This window comes from Ambystoma mexicanum, chromosome 4p (genome assembly GCF_040938575.1).
Source record: "Ambystoma mexicanum isolate Mex_15411 chromosome 4p, UKY_AmexF1_1, whole genome shotgun sequence".
In the NCBI taxonomy this organism is placed as follows: domain Eukaryota; kingdom Metazoa; phylum Chordata; class Amphibia; order Caudata; family Ambystomatidae; genus Ambystoma; species Ambystoma mexicanum.
Genome location: NC_090927.1, coordinates 1,284,693,064 through 1,284,717,415, shown reverse-complemented (window position 1 = coordinate 1,284,717,415; position 24,352 = coordinate 1,284,693,064). Strand labels below are relative to the sequence as shown.

Genomic DNA, 24,352 nt, shown 5'->3' with positions numbered 1-24,352 from the left:
ACATCTGCCACCTCCTTGAAGAACTTGACCTGGATGTCCTTGCTCTCACTGAGACATGGTTCACAGCCAGCTCTGTCACTAGTTTTGACACTCTCGTCCCTGATGGCTACAAGATCCTCTCCGAGCTCAGAACCAACCGTCCCGGAGGTGGAGTAGCCCTGATATTTCCTGAGTGGTACCTGCTTCTGTCATTCCTACGCAGGCCTACTCCTACTTTGAATGCCTGGTTGCAAGCTCTCTATCTCTCCAGGCCTCTCTCTTACTGTGGCCACGATGTTCAGGCCACCTGGCCAGGTCGCCCTCTTCCTCTGAGTGGGCTGACTTTGCCTCTTCTATCCTTGCCTATATCTCTCAATTTCTCCTCCACAGAGACTTCAATATCCATCAAGATGTTTCTAATCCCTCCTCAGGGCTCTTCCGCAACTGCTGCGACACTCTTTGTATTTCCATTCTACCCTCTGCTCTGACACACTCGGCCGGGCACACCTTGGATGCTCTCATCTCCTCAGATATCCCCCTCTCTTCACTCCTCTCTTGTGGACTGACCACTTTCTGCTCACCTGTCTCCTGAAGCTCTCTAGCCCCTGAAGCTCTCTATCCCCCTGTGAAGCCGGCCCTAGCACAGCCATCTACCTTCGCAGTCATTCGGCCCATGAAGCGTGTGTCAATGGAGGCCTTTTCCGCTACTTTCTCTGCTCCTCCTATGCTTGCTGACTTACACTCTGACACAGCCCTCTCTAACCTGCATCTTTCTATCTCCAACACTCTTGAGGTCCTTGCCCTGTCATGATAATCCATCTGAAGCCTACCTCCAAGTGCAACTCTTGGTATGACTTCGACCTCGCTACTGTGACCCTTTGAAATGAAGAGCCATGTTGACTTAGACTTTCTTGTCTTCTTTTTCCTTAACCATGTGATTGTGCAACACTCGGACATGTTAACTTTGGGTATGTGATTTACATTTCTTTCACTCAAATTATACACATTGTTTTTGTATTTTACAATTGTTTGGTGATCAAAGCGATTGGTTGATTAAGTAATATACAGCCCTGAAGATGGTCCATGACCGAAATGCATTGGCATATGTACATAATAGAGCCAACCTATGTGTTTTTGTTTTGCCTCATGACACAGAAGCAAAACATTAAGTACAAAAACAGGAATGTGAATAAAACATTTCCTATGAGTAACTTCTAAGACGTTTGCAAGTACATTATTTTGGAGCAATATAAATATGAAATTACTTACTTGTGCAGCCTTGTCAATGGCCAACTGAGAGCACCAGTTTTAATAGGGTGGAGCCACCTTATTTTCTTATGTTTTGATGACTTCGACCTCGCCACCCTGAAATGCAAGTGTAGGGTGGCTGAGAGGAAGTGGAGGGTGTTAGGCAGAACTATATGCAGTACCCTTTGGGAACACCACACACAATTAAGACTACAAGTGACAGTACAAATTCACCTTTGGTACAAGCCTGTACTACACAGTAAAAGTGGTAGCGATGGCTGAGCAGTCAGACTTATCTCAAGAGCAAGTGAGCAGTATCAATAGTTACACAAAGGACAGCAATTACTATGATTCAAACAAACACTGACTCAAGGTTTCTGAGTAAAATAATATACATTTATTTACACATCAGTTGTATAACATTTCACTAAAGTAAAGCAGTTTAAAAATCACACTCTTAATACACCACACCCCTCCCAATAGGTTCCAGACAAGTTAAGCTCACAAAATGAAGTGGGAGAAAAATGGCACTCCAGAAATTTAAAAGGGCGGTAAAGACAAAGTTAGGCAGACATTGAGCAGCACCAATAGGTAAGTAAGCAGGGCAATCTAGAAAGAGGAACTACAGTGATGGAATCAAATCAAAAAGGCTTCGGGCCAAAGTCAAAAGGACAAAGGTCTTTTGCTCAAGATCACACAGTTCAGGGTAGTTCGCGGTTAAGTCTTTGCCAAGAGTTCTGGACGAAGTTGGTCGGCAGAAAAGTTAGTTTAAAGAGTAGAGAAGGACAAGCCCTCGAATTCGAGAAAGATTCCACACACTTTCACCAAGGCTGAACGAAACGAGTAACCGGATTAGAACAGTACCTTTCAATTGAGAAGAAGCTGTAGCTAAGGCGGACGTTCCTGGTAGTTCCTGCCGGCTCACGGTTCCTGAAGCAATGTTCAAGAAAATTTCAAGAAAAACATATTCAGACAGAGCTTTTGCATAATAGTTGTATTGATTTCAAACAGGTCTTTTATGCTTATATGAAGATAGAAAAGTGTTGGGTGCACAATATTAATGTGCAAAATTAAAGGTTCAGAAATATACCATTTCTAGACAATTACAGATTTAGAAATTAATAATTATTATGTACAAAAGATGCAGATTATCACATTAATCAGCATACTCAATTTCAAATTGACAGAATATGTGGAACATTAGACAGGGAGCTCAACGCGTTTCGAGAGAATAACTCTCTTCTTCAGGAGCAGTATATCCTAACTCTCTTAATCAGAGAAGGAACTGTAAACATTTTTATACAACAATGTCCTTAAAGCATCTTAGTGCTAGCATTTGGCCTCTCAGGTCACATTCCTTCACCTTGTGAAGTGATGGTTACCAAATTGTTAAATGCAGAATCCTGAAATGAATGTAAATAACGTAATTTTAGTTTTGGGGTGAAGCAAATTTGGTGCTGATTTACTTGTAAAGTATATTTAAACAGGTTACCTGTAGTGAAATGGGGGAAACATCCGAGATAGGTGAGGTAGTACTTCAAGATGGTGGCATAGTCTGTGGGTGCAGACACAAACCTGTAATGCAGGGAATGGCCTTCAGAGATGTGCTAGTCATATTTAATGATTAGCAAAAGTAAATAATGCACTATGCATATTGAGTAAGTGCTGAAGAATTCTTATCGCTAGCAGTTGCTTACATAGTGATTGTGAACACCGTGGGCTTGTTCGCCTTAGTTAGTTGAGGCACTGTATCTTAACTCGTATTGTGATGGAGAGGGCTGTAAGAATGTTAGTTGTTACCATGGTTACATCTTCGTGTATCATTCCAGAATGTTGATGGAATCATACACGAAGATGTGGCTTGACTGAGAAAGCCCGTTTCGGGGGCTCCTCCGATTAAACTAGAAAATAAGCTAATGTTACCGGTGTTACTTGTATAATTATCATAAAGCAATTCACTACAATTGGCGACGAGGATGCTGATCAGTGGAGGGAGCCCCCGGACAGGAGAAAGAGAGGAAGTGAAAGTATATGGCGTGAGAGTCGGTTGAGTGTGAGCTGCGGTGCCGGAGGATACATTTGTGACGAAGAAGGGGTGAGCGGCATTATGGAAAAGTAATATTGCATCAAGGAATTAGAAAATCACCTTACAAGGGAAAACGAGGGCAGCGCGAGAGGTGTGGATCAACTGCCGCTGGAGGTTAGAGTAAAGGACCCTCGTGCGTGAGTTGCGTGCGGCCATTTTGGACACAATAAAGTGTGTTTTCGTATGATCGCGATTTCGGCGATCAGCTGTTCTGATACAGTTACAATGTATCAAAGAAGATAAACTAACGGAGAATAATCCAACGATTACAGTGTGCACGGCGTTACTGATTTGAGTTCGTTTTTTTGCTGTAAAAAAGGGAGTTCGGCAATTTAAAAAAAAAAAAAAAAACAAAGAAGTATACTAATGAACTTCAGAAGGTACTACCTATGAGTAGGACATTACATACTATTCATCATCAAGCTTTAGCCATGCAAAACACGGCTGCTCCTATAAAATTCTTGTCGGCTCCTGGTAATCCAACATGCCCTTGGGAGCAGTGGCAGGACAACTTTCATGTGTATTTGAGAGCGATTGGTGGGGCAAAATTCAATGATGATCAGAAGGAAGCAACTTTGTTACACTGTATTGGTACAGAAGCTTTGAGGATATTTAGATCGTTACCGGATCTAGAACAAGATGAAGAAACATGGGGTGAAGCGTCAAGTGGGTCAAGAAAGTATGATATAGCAGTTGCTAAATTGAACAAACATTTTGGTAATAAGTCCAACATTGTTTTGGAAAGATACAGATTTTTCACAAGAAAACAGGGCAAAGAGGAAAGTATTGATTCATATGTAGCTGCATTGAGAGGACTAATGGCCACATGTGCCTTCACTGGAGTCACGGATGAATATTTGAGGGATCAGATAGTGTTGCATGTGTCTGACCCGCGCATTCAGCAACGACTATGGCAGGCGAAAAATCCCACATTAGAGAAGACGGTGGAGATAGCCAGGTCGATGGAAATGGGTGAAAAATGTATGAGAGAGGTTCAAAGTAAACCAGAATTCACGGGAATTAAGTCAGTCCAAGGGATAGATGATGATCAGCTAAACAATCAAGAAGAAAAACTGGTTGCCATGGTCAAGAGAATGGTCAGGTCAGAGGCATCTGGTGTTTACAGACAAGATGGAGGAGGTGCATTCAAGCAAAATAATAGGTGTACATATTGTGGATGGAGCAAACATGAAAATATGGAAAAGGAGTGTCCAGCGTTCTCTGCAGAGTGTTTTAGGTGTGGGCATACTGGACATTTTGGAAAGATGTGTCGCACCAACAGAGGAAGAAGCAGATTTAATGGCAGATTTGGTAGGAATACTGGTCGATTTTTTAGAAGCAGAGGTGTAACTACCATGGGCGTGAGAGCAGTCGAGGAGAGTGCTGCTTCCAGTAATTTGGTAGCAATAACAGATCGGGCAGAGGATAGAGTCCAGATACTTACTGTTACACCAAGAGATGGTGGAGTAGGATCTTGGGTTCCTATGGATATTGATGGTGTAACGTTAAAAGTGATGGTGGATACAGGTTCCCCTTATACTATGGTTGATGTACAGACGTATGTAAATGTTTTGAAGAAGAAGATGGAAGATTTACAGATGACAAACACCAGAGCAACAGGTTATGGAAAGACACCTATCAATATTATAGGTTGTGTTTGGGTGAAATTGAAATTTGAAGGACGCAAGACATACTGCAGATTGTATGTGGCGGAGGATGGCTTTTCAATAGTAGGATGGTGGGAGCAAGCTGCATTGAATATCAAAATTCATCCAGGAGAAAGTGTACCCATCCTGTGCATTTCTGAAAAGGTATGTGACAATGCAGAGAGTTTGGCAAAAACGTTTCCGAATGTCTTTAATGACAAGATTGGTTTGCTTAAAGGATTTGAGCATCGCATTATTCTCAAACGAGGTGTGACACCAGTTGTACATAAAGTGAGAAGTATACCCATCGGCACCAGAGATGCATTAAAGGCTGAGTTAGAGAAACTATGCAAACAAGATGTCATTGAACCAATTGAAAGTTCGGAGTGGTTATCGCCTATTGTATTGGTTAGAAAAACAGATGGATCCATCAGAATGTGTGTTGATTTAAGAGATTTAAATGCAAACATATGGATTGATCGACATCCTTTACCGAATATTGGGGAAATGTTATCCACCATGAGTCCAGCGAAATTTTTCACGACTTTGGATTTGTCGTCGGCCTACCATCAGGTGGTACTTGAAGAAGGATCGAGACATTTGACATCTTTTGTGACGCCGTTGGGAGCTTTTAGGTACAAGAGAATGCCGTTTGGGTTAGCTTCGGCTGCTGCAGTGTTCCAGAGGTTAATGCATCATCTTTTTGAAGGTCTACAAGGAGTGTATTATTTCCAGGACGATATTTTGGTGTCAGGAAATTCTCAAGAGGAGCATGATGCAAAATTGTTAGCTGTGCTGCAAGTGTTACAGCAGAAGGGAATGACACTCAAGATTGAAAAGTGTAAGATAAAACAAAATGAAGTGACATATTTGGGTCATCGAATAAGTGATAAGGGCATCATGCCTAAAAAATCTTTGGTGGACACCATTCTTAAAATTGCAGAACCAAATAATAAAGACCAGTTGAGGAGTTTTTTGGGTCTCACAGAATATTATTCCAAATTTATTGATCACTACTCTGATAACACTGAAAACATGCGGAAGTTAATGTGCAAAGGAATGAAATATGTTTGGTCAGAAGAATGTAAAAAGGAGTTTGAAAAGATAAAGACTATGATTAATAAAGCACCAGCTTTGAAATTGTTTGACTCGAGTGCCAGAACAAGAATAGCAGTGGATGCAAGCAATGTGGGGTTAGGTGGTATGTTGGAACAAGTTCAAAATGGAGAAGTGGTTCCCATAGCGTTTGCATCAAGGACATTAAGAGGTGCTGAGAGAAGTTATTCGACAATAGAAAAAGAAGCACTTGGAGTAAAGTGGATATTAGAACATTTTAAGAGTCTTATTTGGGGAATTCCTGTAGATGTAAGAACAGATCATAAGCCTCTTGTTCATGTATTGAACGCAAAAAATTCCCACATGATGTCTCCACGCATAAGAAGATGGACTTTGATTATTATGCAATTCAATGTGACCATAAAGTACACTCCGGGAAAGAGTAATGTGGTTGCGGACTGTTTCTCTAGATTGCCATGTGAGGATGATGTAGATAACGGTGAAGATGAACAAGTGTTCAGAGAAGAACAGAGCATGGATTGTATTGTAGCTCAGGTGCATCCTAGCTTTTCAAAAAAAGATTGGATGGAAGCAATGGACAATGATATTGAACAAGAGATGTTGAGAAAGGCTATTGAAGCTGGTTGGAGAGAAACTGATGATAAGTTGAGTCACTGGGAAAGATTTAAGGATGAATTGTCCAGTGATGAGGTATGTGTGTATAGAGGAGATCGTATAATACCACCGACAGTTTTAAGAAAAAGGATCATGGACATTGCGCATGAGGGCCGTGTGGGTAGAATGTTGACGAAAAGAAGAGTACGAGAGGCTTATTGGTGGCCCAACATGTGGAGTGATATGGAAGCCTTGGTTAAAAATTGTACTGCTTGTGCTGTAAGCGACAAAAGCAAATCTGTACGAGTGACTCCATTACAACCTGTGGACATTCCTGTTACTGTTTGGACTAAATTGGCTATTGATATAGCTGGTCCATATGAATCTTTGGAGTGTCAGAAGATCTATCTAATGGTATTGGTTGATTATACATCCAAGTGGGTGGAATGTGGCATAGCAGAGGAGTCAGTATCTGCTGTTAAAGTAGTGAAATGTTTGGATGAGATTTTCAGTAGAGAAGGAGACCCGCAAGAAATTGTGTCAGATAATGGAGCCCAGTTCATGTCGTCAGAGGTTCAAGGATTTTTAAGGGACAGATCTATTAAACACAATACTACAGCGTTATACCACCCAATGGGTAATGGGCTGGTAGAAAGAATGAATCGTTTCATTAAAGGTATATTGCAGTTAGCGTTGGCAAATGGGTTACCATGGAAGGAGACACTTAAGGAAGCTCTCACAACATATAAGGTCACACCACATTCAATTACCGAGGAGGTGCCATTTACTTTAATGAGAGGGAGACTGTTCACTAATAGGTTGAGGCCAGCCTGGATGATGAGCAATGAGAGTAAAAAAATTAACATGGATGACATTGTTGACAAAGTAAGAAGGAAACAAGAGAAATATAAAAGTTATTATGACAAGCAGAGAAACGTTCAAGAGAGTAAAGTCAGGAAAGGTGATATGGTTAGAGTGAGGGAACCAACACGTGTGATGAAAGGAGAGCCTAAGTTTCGTGCTCCACAGAAAGTTATGGAGTGCTCAAGAAAGTCTGTGATATTGGAAGATGGCAAGAAATGGTCATGTGATGATATTGTGGTGGCAAAGGAGAAGGAAGTGATGAGATATGAAGAAGATGGTCTTGTTGCAGAAAAAGGAAAGTTGCAAGGGAAGGAAGCGCAGGAAGGTTCAATTGAAGAGAAAAATGACAGTGTTCAGTCTGGATCTAAATGTAGAAAAAGAGTATGGAATTACAAACAAGACTATGTATATTATTGAAGAGTTCAACTTAGTGATAGTTTCAAGACTGGCTGATACGTGAGAAAGAAAAAACATGGAAGAAACTGTATCCTTTTTTTTGGTTATTAATATACAGTGTGATGTTTAAAATATATTGTATAGTGTTTTAGTTAACTTTGACAGATAATTTTTGTTTGATTACAATTTGTATTTTTATTGTTTAGAAAGGGAGATGTAAGAATGTTAGTTGTTACCATGGTTACATCTTCGTGTATCATTCCAGAATGTTGATGGAATCATACACGAAGATGTGGCTTGACTGAGAAAGCCCGTTTCGGGGGCTCCTCCGATTAAACTAGAAAATAAGCTAATGTTACCGGTGTTACTTGTATAATTATCATAAAGCAATTCACTACAAGGGCCCCCTCTCAGTATCTGGTAAGACCATCTGCGCGTGGTGAAATAAATGAATCCATCCAGCGTTCCTGTTCATGAGACCAATGAAACCGACATCGCAGCCGCGGCAGTCTCAGAAAGTAAAGCGGTTGCTAGGAAGCGGCTGTGTGATGCACGGCACGTTATCTGTTTAGAACGTCTGTACGTTCGTTACAGGGATTGATGGGAAATGTAGTGAAGAGCTGCCTCCGCTCTTCTGTGTTGTTTCGCAAATGTGTATATGATGAGAACATATAGAGTTACCCGTGTATTGCGGGCCATGTACAAAAAGGAAACTTGCTGACAAAGTGCATCTTTTACATACAGTTGGATTCAAAATATAAGATGTCAGCTTACAGCTAATTGAGTGGTTTGTAGCTCACTGATGCAGGATAGTAATGGAAGTTAATTATCGGTGGTTCATTATGGTGGTAGCCATCATTTTACAAATGTACCACAGTTTTAATTACATCAATTATGTTATTTATATAAAAATATTGTATTTTTTATAACATTCCATCTGACCACGCATGAGTGGTATTAGGAGAAAGTTAGAATTTCTGTGCCAGAATAAGGCTAAAAGAGTCGAGCAGTAGGGCCAAAGGAAAGGTAGAATGTTAGGAATATTTCTGATCTAGAGGGATCTTGTGTGTTTCAAAATGTCTCCAAGGTGGGATAATCATGGTGTGGTTATAGACATTGTGTAATGTAGCCGACAGTGCCCATTGAGTTACAATTGAACTTATTGCAGACTGCGCAAGGTCATTTATCATAAGGGGGTCATACTTTAGCTTTATGGACGTCTTTAGTATTTATAAAAACATGTGTAATGAGAATTCTTCATTCATGCCTCTTGGTTCCAGGGATTCTAATTTATGAATCCAAAACATTTCTCTGCGAGCTAGGATTTGCTGCAGGTTGCCTCCTCTCGCTGGTCTCATTATCAGTTCCAGAACAATGAATCTTAGTTGCGAAATGGTGTGCCGTTTTTTCAAGAAATATCTGGACACTGGAGATTTTGTATTATTTTGTGTTCGGATATTTCACTTGTGTTCTGAGATTCTATCCTTAACTCTCCTCATGGTTTGCCCTACATAGTATTGTCAACATGGGCAGATTAGGGCATAAATTGCCCATTTGCTGTCGCATGTTGCATAATCACGAAGTGCAATTTTTTGTCCCGTGTATGGATGTCTGATGAGGTTTCCCTTCTGAACATTATTACAATTACAGCAGTTTAAACATGGGAATGTTCCTTTTTTGGGTTTTGAAAGAAAGAGTTGTTTAGTTTTCTCTACTTTTTCGGCTTTCACTAGTGCATCTCTCAAATTCCGGCCCCTATTGTATGCCATCAGGGGTTGGTTGGGGAACAGTCTGCAAAGTTGTGAGTCAAATCTTGTGATTTTCCAGTTTTTCATGACAATCTTTTTAATTTGCGAATTTTGTCTTGAATATTGTGACAAGTAAATTAGTGGAAATTGATCTTTCTGAGCCTTGTTGCCTGGTTGCAATAGTTCTGTCCTGGTTTTTGTTCTAACTTTCGCTACTGCTTGGATAGGTTTTCTTCTGGAAAGCCCCTGTCTTTGAAGCATTTTATCTGTTCTTCCTCTGCTTTTCTATAGGATTCTTCTTCAGACACAATCTGTCTGATTCTCAACAATTGGCTCAATGGCAGATTGTTTTTAAGGTGTTGCGGGTGGTGACTTGTGTAAAAAAGGCTATTGTTTACATCAGTAGGTTTTCTGTAGATAGTGGTCTCCAGTCGGTTGTTTTTCGGGGTCAGTTTGACATCAAGAAAGTGGACTTCAGGTGCGCATGTTTCAAGGGTGAATTTGATCTTTGCATTGCAATTGCTCAGATAAGTTAGGAATGTAGCTATTTCCAATGGTGGTCCCTTCCAAATCCCAAAGATATCGTCTATATATCTTTTCCACGTGGCTATCTCGGATGACCATGTGGGATTGTCTAGGATTTGTGTTGATTCAAAGTGAAACATAAATATATTCACATATGCTGGAGCCATTGCTGAGCCCATGGATGTACCTGAAATTTGTAAATAATATTGTCCCTGAAATCTAAAGAAATTGTTATATAGAATCATTTTGGCTAATTCTATTGCAAATACTTTATCTGATGGAAAATGCTCTTGTTTGAGTAATAGCTATTCCAATGATTCAAGACCTTCTTTGTGGGGTATTGAGGTGTAAAGTGATTGTACATCCAAAGTAAACAATGTCCAATGTTGTTCTATTTCTTGTAGATTGTTTAGGGTGTTAAGAAAATGAGTGGTGTCTCTGAGATACGTGGATGTATTCTGAATAATGGGTTGTAAGAGTTTGTCTAGGTATCTAGACAGTGGGTCGAACAGACTACGTGGCTGCGATGATTGGTCTAAAAGGTGGGCTATTGAAGGTTTTGTGAATTTTCGGTAGACCATGAAATACCGGAGTGATTGGAAATTTGGCAATCAGGAAGTCTTTAGTTTTTTCAGTGATCCAGCCTTCTGTTTCTGCTTTATTGATTACATCTTCCATCATAAGTTGTATTGCGTTTGTAGGGTCCTCCTCTGGGATTATATGGGTGTTTTGGTCTTGGAGGAGTGTTAAGCAGCCCTCCTTATATTTTGTTGTGTCCATGATCACCGTCGCACCTCCTTTATCCGCTGGTTTAATCTCTATTGTTCTATCCTCCGATAGTTGTTTCAGCAGTTTATGTTGATGTTTCTGTAAATTTTGATGTCTCGTATCAGTAAATTTCATAGACTTCAAGTCTCTGCGCATTTTGGTGTCGAACAAATATAGAGCTGAGCTCTTTACATTTGGATTGAAGTCGCTTTTGTTTTTCATTTCAAGAGTTTCGAATGTTATAGATCTCTCCTGTTGCAGCAGTATTGTGTCAAAAAAGACCTCTCTTTTCATTTTTCTGAGTTTGGCTAGATTGATTTCTTCGCTGAATAGGCTGGTATTGTTGGTCGGTACAAAAGATAAATGCAGGCTTAACAGATCCAATTGTTGTTTCGAGAAGATTTTGCTAGATATATTGATGATCAAGTCTGTGTTTTCTTTTTGCTACAAAGGTTTCTTATTCCCTCTTCACTTCCTCCGTCGTCTAAAAAAAGGAAGGGTTGTTGTTGTTGCTTGGGAGCTTTGTTCCGCTGTGATAACACCTGAAACTGATGGTACTGCTGGGACTAATTCCCTCTCTTCAGTTGATGCGTCACTTGATGGTTCAGTGCTTCTACATTCTCTCCTTGGTGGTTTGGAGGTTGGAATTTTTTCCCGGGTTGGGGTTGTGCCTGATTATGTTGGTAAAATTCTTGACAGGAATAAACTATATCTCTGGAGTAGTCTAGGGTGTCTCTTCGGAATTTCCTAATTTTCCTTTGTTCGATGTCACGTTTGTACGAACCCAATTTAGCATTGGTTAAGGCTAGTGTGTTTTTGAGTTCTTCTGCCGATGTTAAATGTTCCAACTCCTCTTTCAATTTTGTAATTTCTGAGTCAAGTTTAGATTAGGATAATGCCAATTCTTCGATTGTTAAAAGGATGAGATCTAGTGAGCATTTATTAAGAGTGCATTCCCATTTGGCTACAAAGTCATTGTTTTCTCTGCATAGAGTAGGTCTTAGGTAAATCCTTAATCCTCTAGGAATCCTTTGTGACTTATAGTACTCAGTTAACGTTGATGCATGTCATTTCTGAGAGATTTCTTTTCTAATAAGTTTTTCTAGGTTATTGATAATTCTATCTGGGTTGCCTGGCGTGGTTGTGGATTTGCCTGCACTCTTGATTAGTCCTAGAATACGGGTAGCTTCTTCGTCAGTAAAGGCTAGTGTTTTAGCATGTTTTGTGGTAAGAGCATTAATTTTCGAAAAAGACATTGGGGCTCATTCTGAGTTGGGCGCAAAGGGATTACCGGCACCGGTAAGGACACCGGTGCTGGTAATTCCTTTGCGCCCTATTCCGAGGTCCCTTAGCGGATCCCTCCTTTAACGCCTGGTCTGACCAGGCGTTGTGGACGGAACTCGTTAAGGGACCTCAGAGCTAATAACGGTACCGCAAATTGCAGTACCATTATTAGCCCTATGGGGGCTCAAATTGGAATGGGGAATGGATTTTTCAATGGGGACTTACCGGTCCTGCAAATGTCGGACTACACTGGTAAGTCCCCATTGAACCAGGTTGGAGTAATAGCGCCATGACTACCACCATACTCGGAATGAGGCCCATTCTGTGTGTCGGGTGCTTGTCTCAGAATGAAACCACACCAACTGAATGGGACAGACAAACTATTGAAAAAAAAGAGTGCATGCACACCATGTGTTTAAACCTTCTTCAGAATTAGTACAGTTGTTTGACATTTGGAGCATGAGGCTCTCTAGTAGTAAATGTAAGTAAAGGGTTACTATCCTGCATCAGTGAGTTACAAACCACTCAATTAGCTGTAAGATGACATCTTATATTTTGAATCCAAGTGTATGTAAAAGATGCACTTGGTCAGCAAGAGTTTCCTTTTTGTACATGGCCCGCAATACACGGGTAACTGTATATGTTCGCATCATATACACATTTGCCAACAACACAGAAGAGTGGAGGCAGCTTTTCACTACATTTCCCATCAATCCCTGTAACGAACGTACAGACGTTCTAAACAGATAACGTGTTGTGCATCACACAGCCGTTTCCTAGCAACCGCTTTACTTTCTGAGACTGCCGCGGCTGCGATGTCGGTTTCATTGGTCTCATAAACACGAACGCTGGATGGATTTATTTATTTCACCACAGGCAGATGGTCTTACCAGATACTGAGAGGGGGTCCTCTCCATCACAATACTAGTTAAGATACAGTGCCTCAACTAACTAAGGTGAGCAAGACCACGGTGTTCACTATCACTATGTAAGCAACTGCTAGCAATAAGAATTCTTCAGCACTTACTCAATATGCATATTGCATTATTTACTTTTGCTAATCATTAAATATGACTAGCACATCTCTAAAGGCCATTCCCTGTATTACATGTTTGTGTCTGCACCCACAGACTACACCACCATCTTGAAGTACTACCTCACCTATCTCGGATGTTTCCCCCATTTCACTACAGGTAACCTGCTTAAATATACTTTACAAGTAAATCAGCACCAAATTTGCTTCACCCCAAAACTAAAATTACGTTATTTACATTTATTGCAGAATTTGGCATTTAACAATTTGGTAACCATCACTTCACAAGGCGAAGGAATGTGACCTGAGAGGCCAAATGTTAGCACTAAGATGCTTTAAGGACATTGTTGTATACAAGAATGTACAGTTCCTTCTCTGATTAAGAGAGTTACGATATACTGCTCCTGAAGGAGAGAGTTATTCTCTCGAAACGCGTTGAGCTCCCTGTCTTATGTTTCACATTTTCTGTCAATTTGAAATTGAGTATGCTGATTAATGTGATAATCTGCATCTTTTGTACATAATAATTATGAATTTCTAAATCTGTAATTGTCCAGAAATGGTATATTTCTGAACCTTTAATTTTGCACATTAATATTGTGCAACCAACACTTTTCTATTTTCATGTAAGCATAAAAGACCTGTATGAAATCAATACAACTGTTTTTCTTGGCATTTTCTTGAACATTGCTTACAAATGTATACAGAAATGTATATAAATATTTATGTAGATGAATAAATTCTTGTTGCTTCTAAAAAGTTTCGAAAAAAATCACTAATGTGCATCTAACAAACATAACTACACTAATCAAGTCTAAAAGACAACTTTGTGTCACTGCACTGAAGGTGCTGTGTAACACACAGTAAAAAGATGATGCCTGTGGCGTAGGTGAGGCTCCACAGTCTATGAACACAAAAATGTTAAACACACACAGCAAAAACACATGTAAGAGTGGGAAAAAAGGCTCATACTCTTACCAGGTGAAAAAATACATCCTAAAAATCCAGCAAAGCTGCTGAGGGACTCAGTAGGTAAGGGAAATTAGCCATTCTGGAGAATTCTCCCTAACACTCCCCCCCCAGACTAAGGGACAGGAGGATTTAATCCACTCCTGGATGAATCTCTTCCTCTAGTCGATAAAAAACCTCCTAGAGAGACCATCAGCATTTTGGTGGTGACATCCTGCTCTGTGCTCAATGGTGAAATCAAACCCTGGCAGGCAGATTGACCATCTGAGAAGTTTTGGGTTCTCCCCTTTCATTTGCATTAACCATCTCAAGGGTTGGTGATCACTTTGAATCACAAAAGTAGATCCATACAAGTATGGTCTAAACTTCTTCAAAGACCACACAATGGCAAAACAGTCACTCTCTATGGTTGCCCACCTTGTTTATGGTTCCTTCAGTTTCCTACTGATGAAGCAAATGGGGTGCTCCCTACCTTTCTCATCCAGTTGACTAAGGACTGCAACTATACATGGAGTGGGGGCATCTGTCTGCACAATGAAGGGTTGGTGGTAATCAGGAGCTCTTAGGACTGGAGCTTGACAAAGGGCTTTCTTCAGGTTTTCAAAGGCTTGAGTGCACTCCTCATTCCATCTAACCTTTTTAGGGAATTCTGGAGAGGAGATCACATTCAAGGGAGAAGCTATGGTCCCATAGTTCTCTATGACATTCTTGTTGTACCCAGTAAGACCCAGGAAAGCTCTCACTTGGGTTTGAGTAGTAGGAGTGGCCCAGTTTTGTACAGCTTGTACTTTGCTAGGCAATGGCCTTATTTCACCTCCTCTTACCTCATGACCAAGGTAGACCCCTTTGCTCTGACCAATTTGACATTTACTTGCCTTTATGGTCAGATGGGCCTGCTCAAAGAACCTGCAAAACATATCCTAAGTGATCAATATGTTCTTTCCATGTAGGGCTGAACACAGCAATGTCATCCAAGTATGCCATGCAGAAGTCCTCCATCCCATTCAGAACTTGAATGGCCATCCTTTGGAATGTAGCAGGTGCATTTTTTAATCCAAAAGGCATAACCTTAAACTGGTAGATGCCTGCTGGGGTTGAGAATGCAGTTTTCTCCTTAGCATGGTCTGTCAGGGCTATTTGCCAATAGCCTGACGTCAGATCAAATGTACTGAGGTACTTGGCTGAACCAAGTCTATCCACCAGTTCATCTGTCCTTGGCAAAGGATGGGCATCAGTCTTAGTGAATGAATTTAGAGCTCTATAGTCCACACAGAATCTCAACTCCTTGGATCCTGCCTTTGGTACAAGAACAACTGGACTAGATCATGGACTCGTAGAGGGCCCTATAACCCAGAGATCAAGCATCTTGTTGACCTCTCCTTTGATGTGGGATCTCACATGTTCTGACATTCTGTAACTTCTGCTTTGGCTAGGTAAACAGTCACCAGTAAGAATATCATGCTGGCCCCAAGGGGTCAAGCCTCGTGAAGGTGAAAATAGGGAGGCAAACTGATTTAACAGAACGTTGCACTCCTCCTGTTGTTCAGAAGTCAGTTGAAAAGAGAAATTGACTCCTTCTATTTTCTCATCCAAAGGTTGGCCTCTGAGGAGGTCTGGTAGAGGTTCACGCTCCTCTTCCTCTTGAGCTGAAGCTAGAGGCAAAACTCCCACTTCTGGTCTCGAGACATATGCCTTCAAACGGTTGGTGTGAAAAACTCTGGGAGCCTCCTTAGGTCTGCCTAAATCCACCAAATAGTTCACCTCTCCAAGTTTGCCCACAACCTTGAAGGGTCCTATCCATTTGTCCTGCAAGGCCCTCTGCCTTGTTGGCACCATAACTAATACAAGCTGGTCTTGAATAAACTCAACCATGTTAGTCTTCTGGTCATGCCAATGTTTGACCAGAGCATGACCTGCTTTCAAGTTATCACTAGCTTCTGCCATCATGTGTGACATTCTCCTCCGGAGACCTATCACATAGTCAGTCACTGTGACTGGCTTCGGGGAAGGAGCACTCTCCAACCCCTCCTTAATTAGGGCCAAGGGGCCTCTGACTGGATGGTCATAGAGAAGTTCAAAGGGACTGTAACCAACTCCCTCCTGAGGGACTTCCCTATAAGCAAAGAGAAGGCATGGAGTAGAAGGTCCCACTTTCTTTTAAGAGGTTCCTCTAAATCACCTATCATGCTGTTTGTAGTATGATTAAACCTCTCTATCAGTCCATTTGTTTGTAGATGGTAGGCTGTAGAGAACTTGTAAGTGACACTCCAGTTTTTCCACATGGCTTGCATGTAGTGGGACATAAAATTGGATCCCCTGTCAGATATCACTTCCTTAGGAAACCCTACTCTGGTAAAAATACCAAGTAGAGCCTTAGCCACAGCCTGAGCTGTCACAGTTCTCATAGGTATAGCTTCTGGGTATCTTGGTATCTTGTAGCATGGTCTACTACAACCAGGATAAACCTGTTCCATGAAGATGTGGGAGGGTCAAGGAGACCAACAATGTCGAAGCCCACCCTCTCAAAAGGAAATCCCACCACTGGGAGATGCACCAGGGGTGCCACATTCTTGGCTCCACTCTTGCCAAGTGTGACAGCTCCTACAGAATTTGTCAACTTCTGAACCCATATTAGGCCAGTAGAAGTATAAGGAGAGCCTTTCCTTGGTCTTTTTGAAACTCAAGTGACCAGCCAAAGGTATCTCATGGGCCAACTGTAGGAACTGGAGTATATTGGCAAGGGGCACTACAATTCTTTTGCAGTCCCCAGGGATAGACTCAGTTGGTTCACTGTAGAAGAGGCCATCTTCCCAGCTTAACCTGTGCTTTCCAACTTCTTGCCTATCAAGTTGGTTAGCAGCCTGTTGTCAAAGACCTTCAAGAGTAGGACACTCTTTCTGTCCTCTGCTGAAGTCTGCCCTGTTGGGTCCAACTTCTGCCAGTAAAGACTGCAGCTCAGGATGGTCAATAGGGTCAAGATCTCCAACTAAGACAGTGTCTTCTTCCAGATCTGATTCTTCATAAACTGGCTCAACCACACAAGGTTGCACCTCACACTCTGCCTCAACAGGTGGAGGAGTCACAGGTGTGACTTTGCACAATCTTGGGGATGTCCTTTTTGGTAGCACTGGGGTTCTGTCTGACTTTTTCCTTGAGGTCTTGGGTTTCCCCTTTGCCTCATTCTTTCTAGAAATAGCAGTGAGCAACTCCCGTGGAGTGGGAGTGATAGTTTCCTCTATCAACTACGCTGGAGAGTGTTAGGCAGAATTATATGCAGTACCCTTTGGGAACACCACACACAATTAAGACTACAAGTGACGGTACAAATTCACCTTTGGTACAAGCCTGTACACAGTAAAAGTGGTAGCGATGGCTGAGCAGCCAGACTTATCTCAAGAGTAAGTGAGCAGTATCAAATAGTTACACAAAGGACAGCAATTACTATTATTCAAACAAACACTGACTCAAGGTTTCCAAGTAAAAGAATATACAGTTATTTACTTTTTAGTTATATAACATTTCACTAAAGTAAAGCAGTTTAAACATCACACTCTTAATACACCACACCACTCCCAATTAGTTACAGACAAGTTAAGCTCACAAAAAGAAGTGGGAGCAAAATGGCACTCCAGCAATTTAAAAGGAAAGAAAAGACAAAGTTAATAGAAATTGAACCACACCAACAGGTAAGTACTCAGGGCAATTGAGCAAGAGGAACTACAGTGATACGATCAGGTAAAAAAGGCTTAGGGCCAAAGTCAATAGGTCAAAAGTCTTTTGCTCAAGATCACACGGTTCAGGGTAATTCACGGTAAAGTTCGTGCCACGGGTTCCAGACAGAGTTGGTCGGCAGAAAAGTTAGTTCAAAGAGAAGAGAAGGACAAGCCCTCGTATTGGAGAAAGATTTCACACACTTTCACCAAGGCTGAATGAAACGAACAACCGGATTTGCACAGTACCTTAAAACGGAGAGGGAGCTGTAGCTGAGTGTAGCTGAGTCGGACGTTCCTGGTAGTTCCTGCAGGCTCACGGTTCCTGAAGCAACTGTCGGACTACCCAGGGAAGAAACCAGCAGCAGAGCAAAGTAACGAATAAAAGGTGCGCTCCTTAAAACCCAAGCAGGGTCTGACCTTCCTGGCTATCCGGCTCTGTACAGCGAATTCGGCCAGAGGAGGGGTCCTGGCTTGAAGTTTGGTTGAACTGGTTGGTCCCACCAGCTCAAGGGAGGAAGATTCCTGGAGGATCCTCTCTGTTGTCGGATTCTGAAGATTCGGACCTGCAGCAGGGCTTCACCGGGCGGGTCAGTCGTTGTAGGGGTCCTCTTCTGTCAGCTCCTCATCGGTTCTTTCGTTCCAGTGGCGACTCTGCTTTTCCAGTCCCAGAGACCTGCTTTTTATGCAGTTTTCCCCCATTCACACAGCCTGGCTGTCAATCACCCAGCAGGATGGCTGTCCTGGCAAGGACAGTCACCCAGCCAATCAAACAGGAGTGTGACTTGGGTTACGAAGGGAACCCATTGCAGGGGTCCCAAGACCCCTCTCTCACATCCTGCCTACCCAGACTTTCAGGCGCCTTAAGGAGGGCTTCTGTGCAGAAGCCTGTGAAAAGACATCGAACAAAGGAACCAAACCTGGTTTGGCGTGCACAGGAAAACACGAGAAAGACTTTAACAAAAAGAAATGGTGAATAAACCCAGCCGGAGCCAAAATAATATATATTTGGTGAAGCGGGTTTATCTTTGAGGCTAATAAAATAGCCTAAAACAATACCATGGTTATTTAAGATAACCGCGGTATGAAAAAACGGGTAGTTACCACTGCCACCATCCAAGTCTTGATGAAAAGGGAGCAAAACAATGCTCCAAGAGAAACAGACAGAAAGGGATAAGAATTAACCCTTTCCAATACTACATCTAAGATGGGGTGTACTGGGTCTGTGGTTTAAAGAGACTAATAAAGTCAATGGCAACTTTACATGTTCTGGGAGACAGTAGTCAGTCCCAGAAAATGGACTCTGAGTTGGCAAGTCTAAAAGACAACCCTCTGCACTGAAGGTGCTGTGTAACACACAGTAAAAAGATGATGCCTATGGAGTAGGTGAGGCTCCAGTCTATGAACACAAAAATGTTAAACACACACAGCAAAGCACATGTAAGAGTGAGAAAAAAGGCTCACACTCTTACCAGTTGAAAGAAAGAAATCCTAGAAGTCCGGCAAAGCTGCTGAGGGACTCAGTAGGTAAGGGAAATTAGCCATTCTGGAGAATTCTCCCTAACATAGTCCCTCCAGACGACTGGCATGGTACTGTTCTACAGAAAAAGGAAACCATACTTCTGCATTAAGAAGACTCACCAACCATTTAGTTTAGTTAGAAGTGTAAGGGAAGGAAATAGGTTTTGACACAGGACATTGGATGTTTGGTTACAGACATTCTGACACTTCCTCTTAGTAATAGGGTCCTGTAGGGGTTTTCCTTTATTTTCTGATAAAATGAAAGTCTTTAGTAAAAATCATGCCACTGTGTGTCAGTCTCCTCCTTCCACATCTCTACAATACATATACACATCTGCGGCTCATTATAATATGGTTAATAGATGTCACTTCCCACTTGCCATTTCAAATCACGATATGGAATGTTTGATAGGAATATTTTTGGGTTTCAGTTCATATGCATTGAAAACTTTCAAAACTAGCCCCACGGTAGTAGCGGCAATAGAATGTTGTTTTTGATTCAATGGAGGTTCAAATTGTCTGAATACTGCTCATTTTCAATACTTTTCAAGCATGCAGACATGTTGCAACTGTAATTTAGAGAGCTGCAACTTTCTCCTTTTCAGTAGGATTCATTGACCCTCACTAAATTCTCCTCCTTGGAACCACCTTCCATTTCTTTTCTTTTCTTTTTTCCTCGTGTTGACATGCAGAGAGTAATATTTTACCAGTACTGTGCCACATCATAACTTTGTCTATTCAGTTTTCAGTGAATGGATCATCTTTGATTTATAAGCACAATAGCTAGTGGCCATCCTTTTTGTAGCGAATTTTCCTTTTTTGGTTATGCTCAAGATAGTTATTACTTCTTAGGTGTGCAATAAAAGTATACCGCAGTTATTCTTTTTTCATTTGTTAACTATTGTATTATCGAGGGTCTCATTGCAAGTTCAGCAGTGCAGTAAATCTATTGGCCATAATTCTGTTAGTCCAACCTTTTTGGTGGTAACAGAATTACTGTCAGGTCTCCGGCATTGCTGTATTCCAAGTATGACCATGAAGTTAAGGGTTTACCTCCAGTATGTTTCTGGAGATAAATTAGGGCTATAAATTGGTAGATTTACTGTGGGTGTAATTGTTGACCTCAATAAATCTGCCAAATCTCTAAACAACAGGGATTGACACTGCCATGCTGCCACTTGTGATCTGGTAATAAATCCACCAATATGAATGGCATTTCAACAGTAACAAATTAAGCAATATTTCTGCAGAAATACTGCAGGATACCACCAAACTCAGAGGAAGGCCCAAGTGGATATACATCAGCCAGTGCCTTAAAAAAGTGAAAGATGAGCTCAAATCTAATTTCAGAAAAAATAAAAGGGGTACCTGTATACTGTTGTGCTACGTTCCATTTTTTCCCCTTTAGATTATATGATTAGCCTAAAATAAAAAGAACTTGCCGCCTCTGCATTCCTTGATGGATGTTTCAAAAAAGTAATCAAGAAGTCTCAGTAAAAGATTGATGTAGATTTATGATATTCAAAATAAATACAGCATTTCGTTTCTGATATTGCTTTTGTGTTTTTTAGATGCCGCTCAAATTGTTTGGTTTGAGAAACTTTATATATGTCTTGAGAGTGTCGAAAAATATATCTTGTATCCAGCAATAATTCTGAACGAGTTAACAATTGATGCTTTTTCGATTGCACAATCTAAGAGGCTCGAGATCCAGTAAGTGGTTTACATCTTATAAATGATATATGTAAGTCTGAAAATCATCTTCAAAAAGTGTCCAGTTTTGATGGTCATTTCTCTCTTTCATTCATTAGTAATGTGCTTAAACAGAGGTTCAAAATAAAGGAGAAGGAGAACACCTAAGTACATGTGTCTAGAGAATCCCGCAGTGACACAGTTAGCTGATCCATTTGCCTTTAACTGAGGTTGAACAAAGATATATCGTATTAAAGAGTGCTGGAAACTTACAATTTTCACTTTGATTGAATAGATACACTATATAATTCTTTTTATATAAACATTTATCATGCATTTCTCAGTACATATATAGTGAAACAAATGCGGACAATCATATCTTAAACCAAGAGAGCAAGGCATAAATTAGTCTTGGAAATTTGATTAGTCGAGACTGCTAAATAAAAATATTTTGATTAGCAATTCAATGTATATGATTCGCAAATTTGTATATCCTTAAATTCAATCAGGGCCAATGCAAGACATGTTTCACCTATACGGCAGCAGGGCCTAGGGACCTCGCAGGCTTGTTTCACCAGTGGTACTATAAATAGGATGCCTTTTATTGGATATGTGACCGGACACCGCTACCCTTGCAAATTCAACAGGGCTTCCCATTAGTGCCTCGCAAATAGTCAACAATAGTCAACAATTCCCAGAGCTGCCTATGCCAACCGCATCACTCCGCCTAAATTCAAGAGGACCAAAGCTGGAGGCACTAGTTTCCCAGCCACAGCTGCCAAACACTGGAACCTCCTCCCTCCCACCCTACATGCTGAACTCTCCTACTGGACTTTCCAAAGAACTCTAAAAACACTGTAGTTTGAACTTCAAAGCTAGAGTAACTTTTACTGAATAACTATAACACTGTGCTTATCCCAATGCCTGTACATTTCTGAGTAGCTGGTCATGCAACCGTGCCTTGATGCTCTTGCGCTTAGTGCGCTATACAAATGTACAAATAAATAAAATAAACACACACATATCTATCGGCAGAGCCTTTAAATGGCACGCTCCATATTAGTGGTGGTTCATTGATGAACCATTGTTTCTGACAAGTGCTCACTTTCCCATCACATGATATGCAGTAGCAAGCTTGAGTCTGTCAAACAATGACTTCAAGAAGGTGACCTTATCGTACAATACCTTTCATGTGTAAGTCTTAAACGTACATTTACCAAACTCCTAGGATGTTTTTTAGCTTAAAATTACTTTGCGTTCTTGCAATTTTCCATTCAAGAATTAGTAACTAAAGCTACGACCATAGTGGTTTCAAAACATCTCTACAAAACAGAGTTATTTAAAACCAAAGTACTATTTCTAGCAACTAAAGCTGGGAAGGTATTTGGTTATGGGCCTTATTTTGAAGACTGGTCTCAAATCCCGGCTTCACAATTAATTAACGTGTGTGATCCTTGGAATCATTTGATCTCACAGAAGTGCCCACGGGCCATTCAGTTGACATGTGTATGCTACACAAAAAAGCTCACTTACTGCTTCATATATAATAATGATAATGCCCCTTAATCTGAACAGCAAAGTTATTTGTCTCTTGGCTTACTTATAAAAACGTTTGTAATGTAACTTACCATCATCACATTTAATATCCAAGGCTACATATGCGCTCATTTTCTGTGGTATCGCTTCCAGCGATGTCAATACATATGCAAATTAGGGGAGGCTTCATGTATTGCACAGCCACTTAAATTATAAACCTGGCAATTATCAATGGAATGTTCATGTTTGTCATGAGTTTAATGCCAGCATGCATATCAAGTTCCCATCACATGGCATGTGCATTCATTAAAAAAGACTACGCTTTGCATGCTTGGCTCGGACAATAGAACCTGGTAATAGATGGTTTAACCATAATGTTAGCTTTTGGTGCTGTCATTTAATTAAGATGGTCTCCAAATGGTAACATGTACAATACACACAGCAATACATACCATGACACTGCAGCTTCACATGAGAAATGCAGACTTTCACATGAACACAGACCTCAGCCTTACATGTGCACGCCTAGCCTTTCATATGCAGCATAGCTTTTCAGGCACAAACAACTGTAGCCTTTCACATATGCACACGCAAAATGGACATGTGCACACTCAACCGTTCACATCCTTTCAGATGCACAACAAAATAGCCTTTTGCATGCGCACATGAAGGCCTATCACGTTTAAGGCCATTGGAATCTGAGTGGAATATAGAGCTCAGTAAAGGTGTACAGGGAAGAGAGGGGAATTAGACAATTGATTTAGGAAGCAAGATGTGTGAGAAAGAAATAGATGAAAGAAGAGCCTCTCAGAAGTGATGTGGGGAGATGGGCAAGAGAGAAAGGTATAGGGTCGATGGATACATGAGAGCAAAGTGAACATAAAAAAGGGGTAGACCTTTTAAGGGTGCAAAAGTGAGCAAACAAATTATGAAATAGAAAAATGCTGGGGTACAGAGGTGGAAGCAATGATGGATCAGAGAGAAAGGGCTAACTTGTTTAGTGCCATCCTGCGTCTCTCCCCCCAATACTTACAGTGAAAGACAGACACACTCCTACACTGTCACCCTTATCTGTAGTTTCCATCAGCCAAAGTGCTCATTAAAAGTGAACTTTGGGGTCAGCCTGCAGCCTGGATCTCTGCTTTCCTCTGTATAGGCCCTGTTCTGTCCTGGAGCTTGGTACAAAGAATAATAAAGATGCTCAGCTTCTCTGAAATTACATCGCAGTTAGTGCGACATGATTTATAAAATGAAAAGCAATTAATCATTTTTGTCCTGTGAATTGTGATGCGATACCGGTTATTTTATTCCTTGAGAGAGTCAGAGAAACTTATAAATAACATCATAATACGACATTCCCTAATTTTTCGCCTTCTTTTGCTATAACATACCTTTACTTTCTCTAAAGAACGGTTAACCACTATTAATGAGATTTACAGCTACATTAGATTGCACACTTTCATGGTTCAACATCAGTAGGCCAACTGTGGTACTTTAACGCTTATAACCTCCACAAATAGTTATCCCATAAGGTTAGATAGTGGTTCATGGTGAAGGCAAGCCCCTCTAGATGCTCACACCAGAAAAAATACAACCCGCTAGGAGAAAAGGTCCAATACACCTCGTGCAAGGATAACAAGGTCTATTTCCACAAAAATAAGTTTGCCAACAAAGAA

General features: G+C 41.0%; 1 protein-coding gene across 4 annotated transcripts in view; it reads left to right on the top strand.

The window, feature by feature from the left end:
• PCNX2 (pecanex 2) overlaps positions 1-24,352 on the top strand; it is a 3,925,748-nt gene that overhangs the window by 2,289,539 nt on the left and 1,611,857 nt on the right. For all 4 annotated transcript variants that reach the window (XM_069606982.1, XM_069606983.1, XM_069606981.1 and 1 more), the window contains one exon: positions 21,020-21,161. In XM_069606982.1, coding sequence (XP_069463083.1) covers positions 21,020-21,161 — 142 coding nt within the window. The remainder of the gene's footprint in view (positions 1-21,019; positions 21,162-24,352) is intronic.